General features: G+C 54.2%; 1 protein-coding gene across 1 annotated transcript in view; it reads left to right on the forward strand.

Moving 5' to 3' along the window:
- The window catches only part of LOC136006271 (chromodomain-helicase-DNA-binding protein 8-like), a 54,359-nt gene that overhangs the window by 1,347 nt on the left and 34,191 nt on the right, over positions 1–18,821 (forward strand). The window contains 4 exon segments of the mRNA XM_065664308.1: positions 10,495–11,138; positions 11,981–12,403; positions 17,613–17,729; positions 17,731–18,029. Coding sequence (XP_065520380.1) covers positions 10,539–11,138; positions 11,981–12,403; positions 17,613–17,729; positions 17,731–18,029 — 1,439 coding nt within the window. The 5' untranslated portion in view covers positions 10,495–10,538.

The raw sequence follows: 18,821 nt of genomic DNA on the forward strand, positions 1-18,821 counted from the left end.
GAATTCCCTGCATTTTGAAGTGGATTTGGTGAGATTTGAGGGAATGTCGTGAATTTGGAGGTGAATTTGCTGAGTTTTAGTGAATTTGATGAATTTGTAGCAAAATTCAGCGAGTTTGAAGGGAATTTGGTGAGTTTTAGGTGAAATTTTTGGTGTTTTAAGACAATTTGCTGAATTTTCATGTGAATTCCCTGCATTTTGAAGTGGATTTGGTGAGATTTGAGGGAACATCATGAATTTGGAGTGGAATTTGCTGAGTTTTAGTGATTTTGATGAAATTTTGGTCAACTTTGGTGAATTTGAAGGGAATTTGGTGAATTTTAAGTGAAATTTTTTGTGTTTTGAGGCAATTTGCTGAATTTTCATGTGAATTCCCTGCATTTTGAAGTTATTTTGGTGAGATTTGAGGGAACATCATGAATTTGGAGTGGAATTTGCTGAGTTTTAGTGATTTTGATGAAATTTTGGTCAACTTTGGTGAATCTGAAGGGAATTTGCTGAACTTTAAGTGAAATTTTTGGTGTTTTGAGGCAATTTGCTGAATTTTCATGTGAATTCCCTGCATTTTGAAGCGAATTAGCAGAAATTTGAGGGAACATCATGAATTTGGGGTGGAATTTGCTGAGTTTTAGTGATTTTGATGAAATTTTGGTCAACTTTGGTGAATTTGAAGGGAATTTGGTGAATTTTAAGTGAAATTTTTTGTATTTTGAGGCAAGTTTCTGAATTTTCATGTGAATTCCCTGCATTTTGAAGTTATTTTGGTGAGATTTGAGGGAACGACATGAATTTGGGGTGGAATTTGCTGAGTTTTAGTGAATTCTGCTTCATTTCCACCCGATTCTAACCAAATCCTGCCCCAAATTTCATCTGGGTTTATTCTTTTCAACGCTTTCCGCATGCTTTCACCCCGAAAAAGGGGAATTTCGGGGCTTTTTGAGGCCGTTTTCCTTAATTTCAGCGATTTCAATGATTTGGACCCAAATTGTCCTCCAAATTTGGGGGTTGGGTGTCTCATTTTGAGGTTTTCTGCCCAAATTTGACCAAAAAAGGGGCATAAAAATGGGATTTTTTAGGGGTTTGGGGGAGAATTTTGACCAAATTTGTCATTTTGGGGGGGACGAATTGGGAATTTTCCTTTAATTCCCCCAAAATGGGCAATTCGGGGCGATTTTGGTGCCGTTTCTTCCTTTCCAACGCTCGTTTTCCGGGCCTTTGGCCTCAATTTTGCCCCGAAACGGGTGAAAAAAGGGCATTTTCCGTCATTTTCGTTCACAAAAAAGAGCATTTTCAGCGATTTGGGTGCAGTTTGCAGCCGCTTTTTGGGTGGAAACGTGGGGTTTCGAGGGATTTTGGCCGCGATTTCCACCCAAATTCCCCGGAAATGGTGAATTCTGGAACTTTCCGCCCCTTTCTCCGTGGAAAAAACCCATTCTTGCGAGGATTTTGGTGGAAAAAGCCCATTTTGGGGGGGATTTTGATGAAAAAAGGCCATTTTGGGGGGGATTTTGATGAAAAAAGGCCATTTTGGGGGCTTTTGGTGGAAAAAGTCTATTTTTGGGGGGGGGTTTGATGGAAAAAGTTCATTTTGATGAAAAAAGTCCATTTTGGGGGGCTTTTGATGGAAAATGTCCATTTTTGGGGGGTTTTGATTAAAAAAGTCCATTTTGGGGGGATTTTGATGAAAAAAGCCCATTTTGGGGGGATTTTGATGGAAAAAGTTCATTTTTGGGGGGATTTTGATGGAAAAAGTCCATTTTGGGGGCATTTTGATGGAAAAAGCCCATTTTGGGGGGCTTTTGATGAAAAGAATCCATTTTGGGGGGGGTTTGATGGAAAAAGTTCATTTTGGGGTGATTTTGATGGAAAAAGTCCATTTTTGGGGGGTTTTTGGTGGAAAAAGTTCATTTTGGGGGGGTTTTGATGGAAAAAGTTCATTTTGGGGGCATTTTGATGGAAAAAGTTCATTTTGGGGTGATTTTGATGGAAAAAGTCCATTTTGGGGGCATTTTGATGGAAAAAGCCCATTTTGGGGGGCTTTTGATGAAAAGAATCCATTTTGGGGGGGTTTTGATGGAAAAAGTTCATTTTGGGGTGATTTTGATGGAAAAAGTCCATTTTTGGGGGGTTTTTGATGGAAAAAGTTCATTTTGGGGGCATTTTGATGGAAAAAGTTCATTTTGGGGTGATTTTGATGGAAAAAGTCCATTTTGGGGGCATTTTGATGGAAAAAGCCCATTTTGGGGGGCTTTTGATGAAAAGAATCCATTTTGGGGGGGTTTTGATGGAAAAAGTCCATTTTGGGGGTATTTTGATGAAAAGAATCCATTTTGGGGGCGTTTTGATGGAAAAAGTTCATTTTTGGGGGGATTTTGATGGAAAAAGTTCATTTTGGGGTGATTTTGATGGAAAATGTCCATTTTTGGGGTGATTTTGATGGAAAAAGTCTATTTTTGGGGGGTTTCTGATGAAAAAAGTCCATTTTTGGGTGATTTTGATGGAAAAAGTCCATTTTTGGGTGATTTTGATGGGAAAAGTCCATTTTTGGGGTGCTTCTGATGAAAAAAACCCATTTTGGGGGGTTTTGGTGCCTTTTGGGGCTTTAAACCCCACTTTCGCCCTCCAAACTCCTCTTTTGAGCGGATTTTACCTCAAAAAGCAGCCAATCGCGATCCTCCATCCCTTTTACTCCCCCCCCAGGGCGAGTTTTGGGGCATTTTCCTCTCTTTTTGCGCCATTTCCGTCTCTTTCCCAACCGTTTCCAGCGCTTTTCGAGCCTCCTTGCCCCCCAACCTGCCGTTTTCCCCCTTTTTCCCCAGAAACCCACCCAAATTCCGCAGGAAACCGCTGCTTTTGCCCTTATTTCGTGCTTTTTCACCCCATTTACCTCAGCTTTACACCGCTTCCGGGGGTGGGGGGGGGGGGGGTCGCTTATTCCACCCCCCCCCCCTCCCCGGGGTGCCTTTTTGGGTCGCACTGAGTGGCTTTGAGCGCGACCCGCGTCGCTTTTGGGTCGAAAAGAGGCGATTTCGGGCCATTTCCCCCCTCGCTCCCTCCGCTTTAACGCGGCAATGGCGGCCTGAGGTGTGTGGGGGGGGGGGGGCAAGGACCCCATGACAAGATGGCGGCCGGGCTGCCCGCGGCGCTGCCTGCTCCGCTGCTCTCCCCCCCCCCCCCCTCCTTCCCCCTTTACCACCCCCGTCCAAGGTGGGACTTCCGCGTTGCCGCCGGCTCTCCACCAATGGGCGCTTGAGGGGCGGCGGGCTGAGCCAATGAGAGGCGGGAGGCGGGGTTTAGGCGGGTCCATCGCGGGGCGGGGGGGGTGGCTTGCGTCGCGCCTTGGTTGCAGCGCGCCGGGGGTGAGGCCGCGCCATAGAGGAGGAGGAGGAGGAGGAGGAGGAGGAGGAGGAAGCCAAAGAGGAAATAGGGGGGGGGGGAGGAAAACGGACACGGAAATACCCCCCCCGCCCCTCCCCCCACCCCCCCGGGGGGCACCCGGGACCCCCCCTCCCCCCGCTGCAGGTAAGGGATTGAGGGGGGGGGAGGGGAGGGGGGAGGGGGATGGGGGGAGGGGAGGGGGGGGTAGGCCCCTCCCCCCCCCTCACCATGAGGGGGAGGGGGGGTCGGTAATGGGGGACCAGTAACCCCAGTTCAGTTCTTAATGGGGGACCAGTAACCCCAGTTTAGTTCTTAATGGGGGACCAGTAACCCCAGTTCAGTTCTTAATGGGGGACCAGTAACCCCAGTTTAGTTCTTAATGGGGGACCAGTAACCCCAGTTTAGTTCTTAATGGGGGCCCAGTAACCCCAGTTCAGTTCTTAATGGGGGCCCAGTAACCCCAGTTTAGTTCTTAATGGGGGACCAGTAACCCCAGTTTAGTTCTTAATGGGGGCCCAGTAACCCCAGTTCAGTTCTTAATGGGGGACCAGTAACTCCAGTTTAGTTCTTAATGGGGGACCAGTAACCCCAGTTTAGTTCTTAATGGGGGCCCAGTAACCCCAGTTCAGTTCTTAATGGGGGACCAGTAACCCCAGTTTAGTTCTTAATGGGGGACCAGTAACCCCAGTTCAGTTCTTAATGGGGGACCAGTAACCCCAGTTTAGTTCTTAATGGGGGACCAGTAACCCCAGTTTAGTTCTTAATGGGGGACCAGTAACCCCAGTTCAGTTCTTAATGGGGGACCAGTAACCCCAGTTTAGTTCTTAATGGGGGACCAGTAACCCCAGTTTAGTTCTTAATGGGGGCCCAGTAACCCCAGTTTAGTTCTTAATGGGGGCCCAGTAACCCCAGTTCAGTTCTTAATGGGGCTCCATTAACCCCTATTGGGGGCCCCAGTAACCCCAGTTTAGTTCTTAATGGGGCTCCCAGTACCCCGTTAATAGAGGTCCCATTAACTCCAGTACCTCTTTAATGGGGTCCCAGTAACCCCAGTTTAGTTCTTAATGGGGCTCCATTAACCCCTATTAGGGGTCCCAGTAAGGCCAGTTTAGTTCTTAATGGGGGACCAGTAACCCCAGTTTAGTTCTTAATGGGGCTCCCAGTACCCCGTTAATAGAGGTCCCATTAACTCCAGTACCTCTTTAATGGGGTCCCAGTAACCCCAGTTTAGTTCTTAATGGGGCTCCATTAACCCCTATTGGGGGTCCCAGTAAGGCCAGTTTAGTTCTTAATGGGGGACCAGTAACCCCAGTTTAGTTCTTAATGGGGCTCCCAGTACCCCGTTAATAGAGGTCCCATTAACTCCAGTACCTCCTTAATGGGGTCCCAGTAACCCCAGTTTAGTTCTTAATGGGGCTCCATTAACCCCTATTAGGGGTCCCAGTAAGGCCAGTTTAGTTCTTAATGGGGGACCAGTAACCCCAGTTTAGTTCTTAATGGGGCTCCCAGTACCCCGTTAATAGAGGTCCCATTAACTCCAGTACCTCCTTAATGGGGTCCCAGTAACCCCAGTTTAGTTCTTAATGGGGCTCCATTAACCCCTATTGGGGGTCCCAGTAAGGCCAGCTTAGTTCTTAATGGGGGACCAGTAACCCCAGTTTAGTTCTTAATGGGGGCCCAGTAACCCCAGTTCAGTTCTTAATGGGGGCCCAGTAACCCCAGTTTAGTTCTTAATGGGGGACCAGTAACCCCAGTTTAGTTCTTAATGGGGGACCAGTGAGCCCAGTGCCACCTTAATGGGGTCCCAGTAAGCCCAGTTCAGTTCTTAATAGGGGACCAGTAACCCCAGTTTAGTTCTTAATGGGGGACCAGTAACCCCAGCTCAGTTCTTAATGGGGTTCCATTAACCCCTATTGGGGGTCCCAGTAAGGCCAGTTTAGTTCTTAATGGGGGACCAGTAACCCCAGTTTAGTTCTTAATGAGGCTCCATTAATCCCTATTGGGGGTCCCAGTAAGGCCAGTTTAGTTCTTAATGGGGGACCAGTGAGCCCAGTTCAGTTCTTAATGGGGCTTCCAGTACCCCATTAGTAGAGATCCCATTAACTCCAGTACCTCCTTAATGGTGTCCCAGTAAGCCCAGTTTAGTTCTTAATGGGGGTGTATTAACCCCTATTGGGGGTCCCGGTAAGGCCAGTGCCACCTTAATGGGGTCCCAGTAACTCCAGTTTACTTCTTAATGGGCTCCCAGTACCCCATTAATAGAGATCCCGTTAACCCCAGTATCTCCTTAATGAGGTCCCATTAACCCCAGTTTAGTTCTTAATGGGGCTCCCAGTACTCCATTAATAGACATCCCATTAACTCCAGTATCTCCTTAATGGGGTCCCAGTAAGCCCAGGTTATTTCTTAATGGGGTTCCATTAACCCCTATTGGGGGTCCCAGTAAGCCCAGTACCCCGTTAATGGGGGACCAGTAACCCCAATTTAGTTCTTAATGGGTTCCCAGTACCCCATTAGTAGAGATCCCATTAACTCCAGTAGCCCCTTAATGGGGTCCCAGTAAGCCCAGGTTAGTTATTAATGGGGCTCCCAGTACCCCGTTAATAGAGGTCCCATTAACTCCAGTACCTCCTTAATGGGGTCCCAGTAAGCCCAGTTTAGTTCTTAATGGGGTCCCAGTAACCCCAGTTTAGTTCTTAATGGGGCTCCATTAACCCCTATTGGGGGTCCCAGTAAGCCCAGTACCCCGTTAATGGGGGACCAGTAACCCCAGTTTAGTTCTTAATTGGTTCCCAGTACCCCATTAGTAGAGATCCCATTAACTCCAGTAGCCCCTTAATGGGGTCCCAGTAAGCCCAGTACCCTCTTAATAGGGTCCCAGTAAGCCCAGGTTAGTTCTTAATGGGGTCCCAGTAAGCCCAGGTTAGTTATTAATGGGGCTCCCAGTACCCCATTAATAGAGATCGCATTAACTCCAGTGCAGCCTTAATGGGGGACCAGTAAGCCCAGTTCAGTTCTTAATGGGCTTCCCAGTAACCCCTATGGGAGGTCCCAGTAACCCCAGTACCCTCTTAATGGGGTCCCAGTAAGTCCAATTTAGTTCTTAATGGGGCTCCATTAACCCCTATTGGGGGTCCCAGTAAGGCCAGTGCCACCTTAATGGGGCCCAGTAAGCCCAGTTCAGTTCTTAATGGGGGTACATTAACACCTATTGGGGGTCCCAGTAACCCCAGTGCCCTCTTAATAGGGTCCCATTAACCCCAGTTTAGTTCTTAATGGGGCTCCCAGTAGCCCATTAATAGAGGTCCCATTAATACCAGAACCCCCTTAATGGGGTCCCAGTAAGCCCAGTGCCACATTAATGGGGTCCCATTAACCCCATTTCAGTTCTTAATGGGGCTTCCAGTACCTCATTAGTAGAGATCCCATTAACTCCTGTACCCCCTTAATGGGGGTCCCAGTAACCCCAGTGCCACCTTAATGGGGTCCCAGTAACCCCAGTGCCACCTTAATGGGGTCCCAGTAAGCCCAGTTCTGTTCTTAATGGGTTCCCAGTACCCCATTAATAGAGGTCCCATTAACCCCAGTACCCCCTTAATGGGATCCCAGTAACCCCAGTACCCCCTTAACGGGGTCCCAGTAAACCCACTGCTCTCTTAATGGGGTGCCAGTAACCCCAGTTTAGTTCTTAATGGGGCTCCCAGTACCCCATTAGCAGAGATCCCATTAGCTCCTGTACCCCCTTAATGGGGTCCCAGTAAGCCCAGGTTAGTTCTTAATGGGGCTCCATTAACCCCTATTGGGGGTCCCAGTAACCCCAGTGCCACCTTAATGGGGTGGGTCCCATTAACCCCTGTTTAGTTGTTAATGGGGCTCCCAGTACCCCATTAATAGAGATCCCATTAGTTCCAGTGCCTCCTTAATGGGGGTCCCATTAACCCCGGTGACCCCTTACTGGGGTCCCAGTAACCCCAGTTCTTAATGGGGTCCCAGTATCCCCCGTGCCCCCTTAATGGGGTCCCAGTAACCCCAGTGACCCCTTAATGGGGTTCCATTAACTCCTAATGGGGGTCCCAGTAACCCCAGTACCCCGTTAATGGGGGTCCCATTAACCCAAGTACTCTCTTAATGGGGTCCCATTAGCCTCAGTACCCCATTGATGGGGTCCCATTAATCCCAGTACCCCCATAATGGGGTCCCAGTAACCCCAGTGCCCCTTTAATGGGGTCCCATTAATCCCAGTGCCCCCTCAATGGGGTTCCATTAACTTCTAATGGGGGTCCCAGTAACCCCAGTGTCCCCTTAATGGGGTCCCAGTAACTCAAATGGGGGTCCCATTAACCCTAGTACCCCATTAATGGGGTCCCAGTAACCCCAGTGTCCCCATAATGGGGTCACATTAACCCCAGTGTCCCATTAACAGGGTCCCATTAACTCCTAATGGGGGCCCATTAACCCCAGTACCCCCTTAATGGGGTCCCATTAACCCCAGTACCCCATTAATGGGGTCCCAGTAACCCCAGTGCCCCCTTAATGGGGTTCCATTAGCTCCCAATGGAGGTCCCAGTAACCCCAGTACCCCTTTAATGGGGTCCCATTAACCCCTATTGGGGGTCCCATTAACCCCAGTACCCCATTAATGGGGTTCCCAGTAACCCCAGTGCCCCCTTACTGGGGTTCCATTAGCTCCCAATGGGGGTCCCAGTAACCCCAGTGCCCCCTTAATGGGGTTCCAGTAACCCCAGTTTAGTTTTTAACGGGGGTCCCATTATCCCCAGTGCCCCGTTAATGGAGTCCCATTAGCTCTTAATGGGGGCCCCATTAACCCCAGTTTAGTTCTTAATGGGGGTCCCAATACCCCGTTAATAGGGGTACCATTAACCCCAGTACCCCATTAATGGGGTCCCAGTAACCCCAGTGCACGTTTAAATGGGGTCCCATTAACCCCAGTACCCTCTTAATGGGGTCCCATTAACCCCAGTACCCTGATAATGGGGTACCAGTAACTCCAGTGTCAGATTAATGGGGTCCCATTAGCCCCAGTACCCCCTTAATGGGGGTCCCATTAACCCCAGTACCCCCTTAATGGGGGTCCCAGTAACCCCAGTGCCCCTTTAATGGGGTCCCAGTAACCCCAGTACTCCTTTAATGGGGTCCTATTAACCCACGTACCCCGATAATGCGGTCCCATTAACCCCTAATGGGTGTCCCAGTAACCCCAGTATGCTCCTAATGGGGTCCCATTAACCCCTAATGGGTGTCCCAGTAACCCCAGTATGCTCCTAATGGGGTCCCATTAACCCTAATGAGGGTCCCAGTAACCCCAGTATGCTCCTAATGGGGTCCCATTAACCCTAATGAGGGTCCCAGTAACCCCAGTATGCTCCTAATGGGGTCCCATTAACCCTAATGAGGGTCCCAGTAACCCCAGTATGCTCCTAATGGGGTCCCATTAACCCTAATGGGGGTCCCAGTAACCCCAGTATGCTAGTAAGGGGGTCCCATTAACCCCTAATGGGGGTCCCAGTAACCCCAGTGTCCTGTTAATGGGGTCCCATTAACCCCAGTACCTTCTTAATGGGGGTCCCATTAATGGGGTTCCATTCGCCCCAGTACCCCATTAATGGGACCCCAGTATCCCCAGTTGCCGGTTACTGGGAGCCCCATTCCTCCCTGTTAAGTGGGTCCCAGTGCCCCCCATTGCCCTCTTAATGGGAGCCCCAGTATCCCCCTGACTGGGCTCCCATTGCCCCCCATTGCCCCATAACTGGGCTCCCATTGACCCCATTGCCCCCCATTGCCCCATAACTGGGCTCCCATTGACCCCATTGCCCCCCATTGCCCCCTGACTGGGCTCCCATTGCCCCGTAACTGGGCACCCATTGCTCCCATTGCCCCATAACTGGGCTCCCATTGACCCCATTGCCCTCCATTACCCCATAAGTGGGCTCCCATTGACCCCATTGCCCCATAAGTGGGCTCCCATTGCCCCATAAGTGGGCTCCCATTGACCCCATTGCCCCCCATTGCCCCATAACTGGGCTCCCATTGCCCCATAAGTGGGCTCCCATTGACCCCATTGCCCCCCATTGCCCCATAACTGGGCTCCCATTGACCCCATTGCCCCCCATTGCCCCATAACTGGGCTCCCATTGCCCCATAAGTGGGCTCCCATTGACCCCATTGCCCCATAAGTGGGCTCCCATTGCCCCATAAGTGGGCTCCCATTGACCCCCTTGCCCCCCATTACCCCATAACTGGGCTCCCTTTGACCCCATTGCCCCCTTACTGGGCTCCCATTGCCCCCCATTGCCCCATAGCTGAGTTCCCTTTGCGCCCCATTGCCCCATAACTGGGATCCCATTGACCCCATTGCCCCGTAATTGGGCTCCCATTGCCCCATAAGTGGGCTCCCATTGACCCCATTGCCCCCCATTACCCCATAACTGGGCTCCCATAGACCCCGTTGCCCCATAACTGGGCTCCCATTGCCCCATAAGTGGGCTCCCATTGACCCCATTGCCCCCCATTGCCTCGTAACGGGGCCCCCGTTGCCCCCCATTGCCCCATAACTGGGCTCCCATTGCCCCCTTACTGGGCCCCCATTGCCCCACAACTGGGCCCCCCCATTGCCCCCTTACTGGGCCCCCATTGCCCCCCATTGCCCCATAACTGGGCTCCCATTGCCCCCTTACTGGGCCCCCATTGCCCCACAACTGGGCCCCCCCATTGCCCCATAACTGGGCCCCCATTGCCCCCCATTGCCCCATAACTGGGCCCCCATTGCCCCCCATTGCCCCATAACTGGGCCGCCATTGCCCCATAACTGGGCTCCCATTGCCCCCTTACTGGGCCCCCATTGCCCCACAACTGGGCCCCCCCATTGCCCCATAACTGGGCCCCCATTGCCCCCCATTGCCCCATAACTGGGCCCCCCCATTGCCCCATAACTGGGCCCCCATTGCCCCCCATTGCCCCATAACTGGGCCCCCCCATTGCCCCCTTACTGGTGCCCCCCCATTGCCCCCTTCCTGACCACCCCCCCCTCCCCCTTCCCTTGCCCCCCCCCCATTGGCTCCCCTTGCCCCTCTCTAACCAATCCCCTCTCTCCGACAGCCTCAAGCCCCGCCCCTGCGCTCCCATTGGCCGCCGCCTCCGCCATGGCCGACCCCATCATGGACCTCTTCGACGACCCCAACCTCTTCGCCCTCGACCCATTGGCCGACGACGCCTTCGGCCCCGCCCCGCCGGCCCCGCCCCAGCCAATGGCCGACGACGCCTTGACCACGCCCCCACCTCCCATTGGCCCGCCCGCCGACGACCCCTTAGCCCCGCCCCCTGACCCCCCGGAGCAGGAGCTCATTGGCCAGCTCAACCCCTTCATGGGCGCCACGGGGGCGGCCATGACGGCGCCGGCCCCGCCGCCATCTTGCCCCAACCCCCCTAAGCTCCTCCTCCTGAAGCCCCACGTGGGCGCTGACGTCACGGGCGCCGCCCGTGACGTCACGGGCCCCGCCCCGGCTTCCACCAATGGTGGCGCCAAGGTCACCTTGGCCAAGGTCCTGGCTGGGGCCGCCCCATTGAGAGCCACGGTGGTAGGGGCGGGGCCGGGGGGCGGGGCCTCGCTGGCCACGCCCACCCCCGCCGTGCACCGATTGGTCCAGGCCGCCCGGCCCGTCAAGCAATTGGTGCTGCAGCCGGTCAAGGCCGGGGGGAGCGGGGGGAAAGGGGGAGGAGCCACGGCGGCGGCGGCCAATCAGGTGAGGGGTACTATAATGGGCGGGGGGGGTGTCCTATTGGGGGCCCCATTGATGGGTTATGGGGGCCCCATTGATGGTTATGGGGTGCCAAGGATGGGTTATGGGGCCCCATTGATGGTTATGGGGTGCCATTGATGGGTTATGGGGCGCCATTGATGGTTATGGGGTGCCAAGGATGGGTTATGGGGCCCCATTGATGGTTATGGGGGCCCCATTGATGTGTTATGGGGTCCCCATTGATGGTTATGGGGTGCCAAGGATGGGTTATGGGGTGCCATTGATGGGTTATGGGGCCCCATTGATGGTTATGGGGTGCCAAGGATGGGTTATGGGGCCCCATTGATGGTTATGGGGCCCCATTGATGGTTATGGGGTGCCATTGATGGTTATGGGGCCCCAATGATGGGTTATGGGGTCCCCATTGATGGTTATGGGGGCCCCATTGATGGTTATGGGGCCCCATTGATGGTTATGGGGTCCCCAATGATGGGTTATGGGGCCCCAATGATGGTTATGGGGTGCCAATGATGGGTAATGGGGTCCCCAATGATGGGTTATGGGGTCGCAATGATGGTTATGGGGCCCCATTGATGGGTTATGGGTCCCAATCACGGGTTATGGGTCCCATTGATGGTTATGGGGTCCCAATGATGGGCTATGGGTTCCCCATGGTTCCCTTCAGCCTCCCCAATCCCCCCCCATACCCCCCCATCTCCCCCATTAACCCCCATTCCCCCCCATATCCCCCCCCATTAACCCCCATACCACCCCCATACCCCCCCATACCCTCCATCCCCCCCCATTAACCCCCTTTCCCCCCCCCCCCTCTTTTCCATCTCCAGGCCGACTCCAAGCGCATCACCTTGGTCCTCCAACAGCCCCCCGGCACCGCCGTGCCCCCCGGCCCGCGCCACGTGGTGCTGGGCACCCTCCCCGGCAAGCTGGTCCTGCAGGGCCCCCAACTCAACGCCATTGGCCAAGCCAAAACCACCGCGGGCCCACCACCACCGCCGGCCCCCCCAACCACCACCACCACCACCACCAAAGTGGTCACCATCCAACTCCAGGTCCAAGCGCCCCCCGGCACCGCTCACCATGGGGGGGGGCCCCAAAAGATCCAAGTGTTGCAAGCGGCCGCCCCCCAAAGCACGGCCGCCGCCACTGGGCCCCATGGGGCGGCCGTCACCGTGGCCTCGGTGCCGCACGTGGTGGCCGGCGGCGCGCAGAGGCTGACGGTGCCGCTCAAGGTGGTGCTGCAGCCGCAGGTGAGCGCGGGTCGGGTGCGTTTCGGGCTTGCCTTGGGTGTTTTGGGGTGAATTTTGGTCGTTTTGGGTCTGTTCTTGGTCGTGTTGGGTCCAATCTTGGTCCCTTTGGGTCCAACGTTGGGGTTGGGGTGGGTTTAGGTCTTGCCTTGGGTGTTTTGGGGTGAGTTTTGGTCGTTTTGGGGTCGGTTTTGGTCCTGTTGGGTCGAATTTTGGACCCATTGGGTCGATGTTGGGGTTGGGTTGGGTCTTGGACCTTGGGTTGGTCCCGTTGGGTCCAATGTTGGTGCCATTGGGTCCAACGTTGGGGTTGGGTTGGGTTTAGGTCTTGCCTTGGGTGTTTTGGGGTGAGTTTTGGTCGTTTTGGGGTCGGTTTTGGTCCTGTTGGGTCGAATTTTAGACCCATTGGGTCGATGTTGGGGTTGGGTTGGGTTTAGGTGTTGCCTTGGGTGTTTTGGGGTGAGTTTTGGTCGTTTGGGGTCTGTTCTTGGTCGTGTTGGGTCCAATCTTGGTCCCTTTGGGTCTAACGTTGGGGTTGGGGTGGGTTTAGGTCTTGCCTTGGGTGTTTTGGGGTGAATTTTGGTCGTTTTGGGTCTGTTCTTGGTCGTATTGGGTCCAATCTTGGTCCCATTGGGTCGATGTTGGGGTTGGGTTGGGTCTTGGACCTTGGGTTGGTCCCATTGGGTCCGGTCTTGGTGCCATTGGGTCTAACGTTGGGGTTGGGTTGGGTTTAGGTCTTGCCTTGGGTGTTTTGGGGTGAGTTTTGGTCATTTTGGTTCTGTTCTTGGTCCCATTGGTCTGGTCTTGGTGCCGTTGGGTCGATGTTGGGGTTGGGTTGGGTCTTGGACCTTGAGTGGGTCCCATTGGGTCCAACGTTGGTGCCATTGGGTCTAACGTTGGGGTTGGGGTGGGTTTACGTCTTGCCTTGGGTGTTTTGGGGTGAGTTTTGGTCGTTTGGGGTCTGTTCTTGGTCGTGTTGGGTCCAATCTTGTCCCTTTGGGTCTAACGTTGGGGTTGGGTTGGGTTTAGGTCTTGCCTTGGGTGTTTTGGGGTGAATTTTGGTCATTTGGGGTCTGTTCTTGGTGCCGTTGGGTCTAACGTTGGGGTTGGGTTGGGTCTTGGATCTTCTGTTGGTCCCATTGGGTCTGGTCTTGGTGCTATTGGGTCAATGTTGGGGTTGGGTTGGGTCTTGGACCTTGGGTGGGTCCCGTTGAGTCCAATGTTGGTCCCTTTGGGTCTAACGTTGGGGTTGGGGTGGGTTTAGGTCTTGCCTTGGGTGTTTTGGGGTGAGTTTTGGTCGTTTTGGGGTCGGTTTTGGTCCTGTTGGGTCGAATTTTGGACACATTGGGTCGATGTTGGGGTTGGGTTGGGTCTTAGACCTTGGGTTGGTCCCATTGGGTCAGGTCTTGGTGCCATTGGGTCTAACGTTGGGGGTTGGGTTGGGTTTAGGTCTTGCCTTGGGTGTTTTGGGGTGAATTTTGGTCATTTTGGGTCTGTTCTTGGTGCCGTTGGGTCTAACGTTGGGGTTGGGTTGAGTTGGGTCTTGGATCTTCTGTTGGTCCCATTGGGTCTGGTCTTGGTGCCGTTGGGTCGATGTTGGGGTTGGGTTGGGTCTTGGACCTTGAGTGGGTCCCATTGGGTCCAACGTTGGTGCCATTGGGTCTAACGTTGGGGTTGGGGTGGGTTTACGTCTTGCCTTGGGTGTTTTGGGGTGAGTTTTGGTCGTTTGGGGTCTGTTCTTGGTCGTGTTGGGTCCAATCTTGGTCCCTTTGGGTCTAACGTTGGGGTTGGGTTGGGTTTAGGTCTTGCCTTGGGTGTTTTGGGGTGAATTTTGGTCGTTTTGGGTCTGTTCTTGGTTGTATTGGGTCGAATTTTGGACCCATTGGGTCGATGTTGGGGTTGGGTTGGGTTTAGGTCTTGCCTTGGGTGTTTTTGGGTGAATTTTGGTCATTTGGGGTCTGTTCTTGGTGCCGTTGGGTCTAACGTTGGGGTTGGGTTTGGGTCTTGGATCTTCTGTTGGTCCCATTGGGTCTGGTCTTGGTGCTATTGGGTCAATGTTGGGGTTGGGTTGGGTCTTGGACCTTGGGTGGGTCCCGTTGAGTCCAATGTTGGTCCCCTTTGGGTCTAACGTTGGGGTTGGGGTGGGTTTAGGTCTTGCCTTGGGTGTTTTGGGGTGAGTTTTGGTCGTTTGGGGACTGTTCTTGGTCGTGTTGGGTCCAATCTTGTCCCTTTGGGTCTAACATTGGGGTTGGGTTGGGTCTTGGACCCTGTCTTGGTGCCATTGGGTCAGGTCTTGGTGCCGTTGGGTCTAACGTTGGCGTTGGGTTGGGTTTAGGTCTTGCCTTGGGGTGTTTTGGGGTGAATTTTGGTCATTTTGGGTCTGTTCTTGGTCGTGTTGGGTCCAATCTTGGTCCCTTTGGGTCCAACGTTGGGGTTGGGGTGGGTTTAGGTCTTGCCTTGGGTGTTTTGGGGTGAATTTTGGTCATTTGGGGTCTATTCTTGGTCATGTTGGGTCCAATCTTGGTCCCTTTGGGTCTAACGTTGGGGTTGGGGTGGGTTTAGGTCTTGCCTTGGGTGTTTTGGGGTGAGTTTTGGTCGTTTTGGGGTCGGTTTTGGTCCTGTTGGGTCGAATTTTGGACCCATTGGTTGATGTTGGGGTTGGGTTGGGTCTTGGACCTTGGGTTGGTCCCATTGGGTCTGGTCTTGGTGCCATTGGGTCAAGGTTGGGGTTGGGGTGGGTTTAGGTCTTGCCTTGGGTGTTTTGGGGTGAGTTTTGGTCATTTTGGGTCTGTTCTTGGTCGTGTTGGGTCCAATCTTGGTGCCGTTGGGTCAATGTTGGGGTTGGGGTGGGTTTAGGTCTTGCCTTGGGTGTTTTGGGGGGAGATTTGGTCATTTGGGGTCTGGTCTTGGTGCCGTTGGGTCTAACGTTGGGGTTGGGTTGGGTTGGGTCTTGGATCTTCTGTTGGTCCCGTTGGGTCTGGTCTTGGTTTGCGTCAATGTTGGGGTTGGGTTGGGTCTTGGACCTTGGGTTGGTCCCATTGGGTCTGGTCTTGGTGCCATTGGGTCAAGGTTGGGGTTGGGGTGGGTTTAGGTCTTGCCTTGGGTGTTTTGGGTGAGTTTCGGTCATTTTGGGTCTGTTCTTGGTCGTGTTGGGTCCAATCTTGGTGCCGTTGGGTCTAACGTTGGGGTTGGGTTGGGTCTTGGACCCTGTCTTGGTGCCATTGGGTCAGGTCTTGGTGCCGTTGGGTCTAACGTTGGCGTTGGGGTGGGTTTAGGTCTTGCCTTGGGTGTTTTGGGGTGAATTTTGGTCATTTTGGGTCTATTCTTGGTCGTGTTGGGTCCAATGTTGGTGCCATTGGGTCGATGTTGGGGTTGGGTTGGGTTTAGGTCTTGCCTTGGGTGTTTTGGGGTGAGTTTTGGTCGTTTTGGGTCGGTTTTGGTCCTGTTGGGTCGAATTTTGGACCCATTGGGTCTAACGTTGGGGTTGGATTGGGTCTTGGACCTTGTATTGGGTGTTTTGGGGTGAATTTTGGTTATTTTGGGTCTGTTCTTGGTCCCATTGGGTCTAACGTTGGGGTTGGGTTGCCATTGAGTCCAACCATGCCCCCACTGACGCAACCACGACCCCATTGACTCAACCACGACCCCATTGACTCAACCATAACCCCATTGACTCAACCATGCCCCCATTGACTCAACCATGCCCCCATTGACTCAACCACGACCCCATTGACTCAACCACGCCCCCATTGACTCAACCACGACCCCATTGACTCAACCACGGCCCTATTGACTCAACCACGACCCCATTGACTCAACCACGACCCCATTGACTCAACCACGACCCCATTGACTCAACCACGACCCCATTGACTCAACCACGACCCCATTGACTCAACCACGGCCCTATTGACTCAACCACAGCCCCATTGACTCAACCGCGACCCCATTGACTCAACCACGACCCCATTGACTCAACCACGACCCCATTGACTCAACCGCGACCCCATTGACTCAACCATGCCCCCATTGACTCAACCCTGCCCCCATTGACTCAACCCTGCCCCCATTGACTCAACCCTGCCCCCATTGACTCAACCCTGCCCCCATTGACTCAACCATGCCCCCATTGACTCAACCATGCCCCCATTGACTCAACCACGACCCTATTGACTCAACTGCAACCCCATTGACTCAACCATGGCCCCATTGACTCAACCACGACCCCATTGACTCAACCATGCCCCCATTGACTCAACCCTGCCCCCATTGACTCAACCATGCCCCCATTGACGCAACCACAGCCCCATTGACTCAACCATAACCCCATTGACTCAACCATGCCCCCATTGGACTCAACCATAACCCCCATTGACTCAACCCTGCCCCCATTGACTCAACCATAACCCCATTGACTCAACCATAACCCCATTGACTCAACCACGCCCCCATTGACTCAAACAAGACCTCATTGACTCAACCCTGCCCCCATTGACTCAACCCTGCCCCCATTGACTCAACACGACCCTTTTGACTCAACTGCAACCCCATTGACTCAACCATGGCCCCATTGACTCAACCACGACCCCATTGACTCAACCATGCCCCCATTGACTCAACCACGACCCCATTGACTCAACTGCAACCCCATTGACTCCACCGTGATCCCATTGACTCAACCCTGCCCCCATTGACTCAACTGCGACCCCATTGACTCAACCACGACCCCATTGACTCAACCATGCCCCCATTGACTCAACCACGACCCCATTGACTCAACCATGACCCCATTGATTCACCCATGCCCCCATTGACTCAACCACGGCCCCATTGACTCAACCACGGCCCCATTGACTCAACCATGGCCCCATTGACACAACCATGGCCCCATTGTCTCAACCATAACCCCATTGACTCAACCACGGCCCCATTGACTCAACCGTGCCCCCATTGACTCAACCATGGCCCCATTGCCTCCACCCCAACCCCATTGACTCCACCGCGACCCCAATTGACTCAACCACGACCCCATTGACTCAACCGCAACCCTATTGACTCAACTGCAACCCCATTGACTCAACTACAACCCCATTGACTCAACCACGACCCCATTGACTCAACTGCAACCCCATTGACTCAACCATGACCCCATTGCCTCCACCCCAACCCCATTGCCTCCACCGCGACCCCATCACCTCCCTGTCCCTTCCAGAGCACCACCTCCCCGGGCGCCTCCTCCGGCATCTCCGTGGTGAAGGTGCTGAGCAGCCCGGACCTCTCCTGCCCCACCCCGGCCTCCACCGGGCACCGGCGCCGGCACGGCGGTGGCACCGGCGCCGCGCGGCGCCAGCGAGGAGAGCCGCAAACTGGAGCACCAGAAGAAGCAGGAGAAAGCCAACCGCATCGTGGCCGAGGCCATCGCCCGCGCCCGGGCCCGCGGCGAGCAGAACATCCCCCGCGTGCTCAACGAGGACGAGCTGCCCCACGTGCGGCCCGACGACGCCGACGCCGCCGAACGCAAGCGCCGCCGCAAAGGCGACCGCGGCGCCGGGGCCGCTGCCAAGGAGGACAGGAGCCGCAAGGGCAAAGGGCAAAGTGGGGCGCGGAGTAAAGGCAGGAGTAAACCCAGGTGAGGGATTGGTTATGGGGCAAAGGGGGGGGGGGATGAGGTGGGGGGCGTTGAGGGTGTAGAGTTCTACTGAGGCCGTTGAGTTCCGTTGCGCGCCCGTTGGCCCCATGGAGCCCATTGAGTGCCTGTTGACCCCATTGAGCCCGTTGTGTGCCCATTGGCCCCATTGAGCTCCATTGACCCCGTTGTGTGCCCGTTGGCCCCATTGTGTGCCCATGGAGCCCATTGAGTGACTGTTGACCCCATTGAGCTCCATTGACCCCGTTGTGTGCCCATTGGCCCCATTGAGCTCCATTGACCCTGTTGTGTGCCCGTTGGCCCCATTGTGTGCCCATGGAGCCCATTGAGTGCCTGTTGACCCCATTGAGCCCGTTGTGTGCCCATTGGCCCCATTGAGCTCCATTGAGCCTGTTGTGTGCTCGTTGGCCCCTTTGAGCTCCATTGACCCCGTTGTGTGCCCGTTGGCCCCATTGAGTGCCCATGGAGCCCACTGAGTGCCTGTTGACCCCATTGAGCCCGTTGTGTGCTCGTTGGCCCCATTGAGCTCCCATTGACCCCGTTGTGTGCCCGTTGGCCCCATTGTGTGCCCATGGAGCCCATTGAGTGCCTGTTGACCCCATTGAGCCCGTGGTGTGCCCATTGGCCCCATTGAGCTCCATTGACCCCATTGTGTGCCCGTTTGCCCCATGTGTGCCCATGGAGCCCATTGAGTGACTGTTGACCCCGTTGAGCCCGTTCTGTGCTCATTGGCCCCATTGAGCTCCATTGACCCCGTTGTGTGCCCGTGGCCCC

Source organism: Lathamus discolor, unplaced genomic scaffold (assembly GCF_037157495.1).
Source record: "Lathamus discolor isolate bLatDis1 unplaced genomic scaffold, bLatDis1.hap1 Scaffold_135, whole genome shotgun sequence".
NCBI classification, from domain to species: Eukaryota; Metazoa; Chordata; class Aves; order Psittaciformes; family Psittacidae; genus Lathamus; species Lathamus discolor.